The sequence below is a fragment of the Sinocyclocheilus rhinocerous genome, unplaced genomic scaffold, assembly GCF_001515625.1.
Source record: "Sinocyclocheilus rhinocerous isolate Xijiao unplaced genomic scaffold, SAMN03320098_v1.1 scaffold1874, whole genome shotgun sequence".
NCBI classification, from domain to species: domain Eukaryota; kingdom Metazoa; phylum Chordata; class Actinopteri; order Cypriniformes; family Cyprinidae; genus Sinocyclocheilus; species Sinocyclocheilus rhinocerous.
Window position 1 is genome coordinate 109514 of NW_015626862.1, and position 3957 is coordinate 113470.

The 3957-nt window shown below is 36.0% G+C and overlaps 1 protein-coding gene across 1 annotated transcript in view; it reads right to left on the bottom strand.

Moving 5' to 3' along the window:
* Positions 1-117, bottom strand: part of LOC107717067 (endothelin-1-like) — a 5049-nt gene extending 4932 nt beyond the window's left edge. Inside the window, exon 1 of the mRNA XM_016523710.1 lies at positions 54-117. Coding sequence (XP_016379196.1) covers positions 54-111 — 58 coding nt within the window. The 5' untranslated portion in view covers positions 112-117. The remainder of the gene's footprint in view (positions 1-53) is intronic.
* Positions 118-3957: the final 3840 nt, after the last annotated feature.

Genomic DNA, 3957 nt, shown 5'->3' on the forward strand with positions numbered 1-3957 from the left:
CATATATATATATATATATATATATATATAAAAGAAAGATGATAGTCATTTACCTTGTTGTTCCAGTATGAAAACAACCACACTTATAAAGAATAAGAAGGAAAAATCCATAATGCTCCTTTTCTAAGATGCACAGTACTTTAATTGGCAAGCCTGTCTCCTGGATGTCTATCCACAGGAAGAGAGGAAAGCTGTGAGGGGGGAGAGAGAGCAGGTTGTGGGAGTTTCTCAGAAACTTCTGCGACTCTCTAGACACCTCCAGCTTACCACACCCTCCTCCCCCCATCTCCCTCTTTGGATCAGCCTGCCAAGTTGTTCTTCACTATGGTAGGGACAGGTGTTTGCCAAGACTCATTGTATGTGAGTGTCAGTGGGAGAGAGAGAGGGAGAGCTTGTACTCTATGTTTGGAGAGATGCTCTTAATCCAGTGGAAAAGTTTGTGAAAGAAGGTATCTCAACATTGTCTGTTTCCATCCGGCGCTTCCAACATGGTCAGAGCAGAGGTGCATCACAGATTATAAATGGATGGATTGAGTTCCACTTCATGGGTGAGCTGGCATCTCATGGGAATTTGTGTGCCCTCTTGTTTTTCCCTTCCTGGTGCTATGTTAGGAATGGAGGTTTGAGGAACAGTCAAAACTACAGCCTGGAGAGGAAACCCATCTTTTTCAAAGTGGAAAACCTAGACAGACCAGGTCTTTTTCCCAAACCAAGGGAAGCCCATTGTGGTAAACCTCCATCTTAATTAAAACAATAAAAAGCCAATTGAAACATTTCAATATAAGCATCTGCGTGCCAGACTCTCTTAACTGTGGAGGGTTCCTCTAACCGGTTAAACATTTTCTGCAGTTCAAAAACAGTTCTTGCTCTCATTTTTGGCAATTTCTTCCATAATCATTTTAAATTTAGTGAAAATGAACTGAACTATGAACTGTGGTGTGAAAGTTGCTGAGAATGGTCCTCACTGGAGTCTGTCATTTAATCTCGAGGGGGGCAAACTCTATGCAGCACCACAGGGGTTATTTTTTTCCCACCCGTAGTTCTATTTAGCTCATATTTTGACTTCTCATTAGTCCAGATTAGGCTTAGTTTTGCATTCAGGAGAGATAATTAAAGGCTGGGCACAACACAAAACAACATATTTGGTCAAAGAGCCCCTGGCTACAGCAATTAGATCTGTGAGGTGAGGTGCTGTGGAGGAGGAAGGAGAACTTCAGAGCTCCAAACGGCTTCTTCCTGCAGCTGTGGGAGAGACATAATGAACAGTTTGACAGACTGTCTGAAAAAATACGCATGCTTCTGAAATTGAACTGTGAACTATGGGACACAGTGCCACTACTGATTCTTTCATTTGAATGTAAGTGTTGTTTTTTCTTTTACTGAAGACAATCGTGCAGGCTTGATCTTTGGCAGAGGCAAATTCTTTGTGCCATGTCTTTGTTCATATCACAATACATTAACACTTTGTTTTTATTCGATAAAAAATAGTTGTATCTTTTGTAGCTATACATGTGCTGAATAAGTGTTCATGAAACTAATAAAGCAGCGAGACTTTGGCTAACTGCTTGTAGTGTCAGATGAAAATATACAAAGGCATGCAGAATCACTGACTAAATCAATCAGTAAATCAATAACTTTTCTGTTTTCACAGAAGACTGACCTCTATACTAGAAGAAAGCTTTCTAAACTTTTCAACAGAATTATTGTTAGTTTGCCAAGCAAGCCTGAAACAATATGTTCATGATTATCCATCCTGGAGCCAGCAAATACATTAAAAGTAAAATATTATTGAGAGAAGACAATGATTAAGCTAGACTATCTCTTAAAGTACTCTTGCTCCTGAAAACCAGTGTCTTCATATGCACAGGTGCAGTGTTTTACACACTCCCCTGGACTTTCACTGACCCCCAGCTGCACTTTTCACTTTAAGCCTTTAATGTGTGAAAAAGTTTTTGTGTGTGTGTGTGCAGGATTTGACCACATTACCTGCTGAGGTATGCGGAGTAATCAGTTATCAACAATTACTTGTCTCAGCCAGACTCTTAATTTCCCTTCTGTAAAAACTTTTATCCTTGTAAGACCAATAATAGTGGTAAGTCGCTTGGTTATGTTATGACATGTACAGTTTTGTCTTGTACATTTTGACATTAACATCAAAACACACACACACACACACAAAATATTATATATATATATATGTGTGTGTGTGTGTGTGTGTGTGTGTATTTTTTTTTTAAAGAATAGCCTATTATAATATAATATAATAGCTATTTGGTGTATTGAAATTGTTTTATTTCAGTTTCATAAATCATGTTTTGCATACGCATACAGATACTGCTTAAAAATAATTATTAAAAATAATCAACGATTTCAGACATTTAGTTATGGACAGTGAACGTGACATCACTTCCTATAATGGGCGATTGATCAGGGCTGCGTTCAGCCCTGACAAAAACGGTGCAAAACGTTTTTTAAACGGAAACGGTGGTGCGTTGAACACACTGTTCTGATGACGCAAGAGTTGCAACTATGGCAGCTGAGAAGGCCATTCTTCGTGTTCTTTTTGAAGAATTTTCGGAGCCTGATGAAATCGGTATAAATACGTGTTTAATACTGCAAAATACGCTCGGCGCTATAACTCCACCTAGTGTTCAGATGTGGGATTTAGATGAAGTGTTCAAACTACAAACTTGTTACTAGGCCTATTCGTAAAGGTAGGTACTTTAATCAAATGAAAATCAGTACAGAAATCAGTTTCCTGACTCGATAACCATGTTTCACCTGTTGGTCAGCACAATGGATAAAAATGGTTGTCGTGCGTTTTTCGCTGTTTAATGAAGGCGAGAGATTCCCACGCAAAGAGTCAGACAGAGCTTGTTTTACTTAAACCATTTGGAAAGCCCAGTCTTAGATAAAAGCAGGTTTGCACAGCTACATTTACTGTGGTAGCTGTACCTCAACTTATGTTTATGTAGGACATGCAGTCCCATCACTTATTATGGATCATGACCCATATTTAGCCCTTCATCGACATTGTCATACAGCATTACACATATTAAAATGTTTATATTTATCACCAGGGGTTAGTGTCATTTGATACAATTAATTATTATTTAATTAATTAATTGTCAAATTAAGTAATTATTTCCGTTAGAATTTTTGGCACCTGACAATTAGATTTCGATTTAGGGAATCAAAATGCGATTTTAAAACTTAATTCTTTACTTAATTCGTGTAACTTACATATACAGCAATAATGTAGTTTTTTTTTTTTAAGTAAAATGCTCTGATGACTGGCTAACTGTACACTATGCTCAGTGTTGGGAAGGTTACTTTGGAAATGTAATAGGTTACAGATTACAAGTTACCCTATTTAAAATGTAATAGTAGTGTAACTTTTTCAATTACTTTATTAAAGTAATGTAACTGATTACTTTTGATTACTTTTTGATTACTTTTCAAAATTTCTAATGAATGTTTATTTGCAACTGTTAATAATTTTGTAGTGCTCAGACTTTCAAAATCCTTCATCACTTGAATTAAGATGATCACATTTGAATACATCCACCACAAAATCAGACTTTAGTACCGCCTTTTACTTTGAGATTGATCTGAAGTTCAATGCAGATTTAAAATCATAAGAAATAGTTTAATGATACTATTTTTGAAACCAAATATTTGCATACAGGAAACACTGCATCTAACAATGGTTTGGAAAAAATAGTTAATTTAAAAATAATAATAAATAAAAGCATATACATCAACTCAAATACGGTTATGTAATAAGCATGTGTCCTATTCTGTGTACTAAACTCCTGAAACATTGGCGTCTCTTTGTATATATGACATAAGATAGTTTTCTCAAAATAAGTAAAATGCTCATGAAGTGACACATAATTCTAGAGATTATGTTTTTGTGTTCATGTACTCATATATATATATATATATATATATATA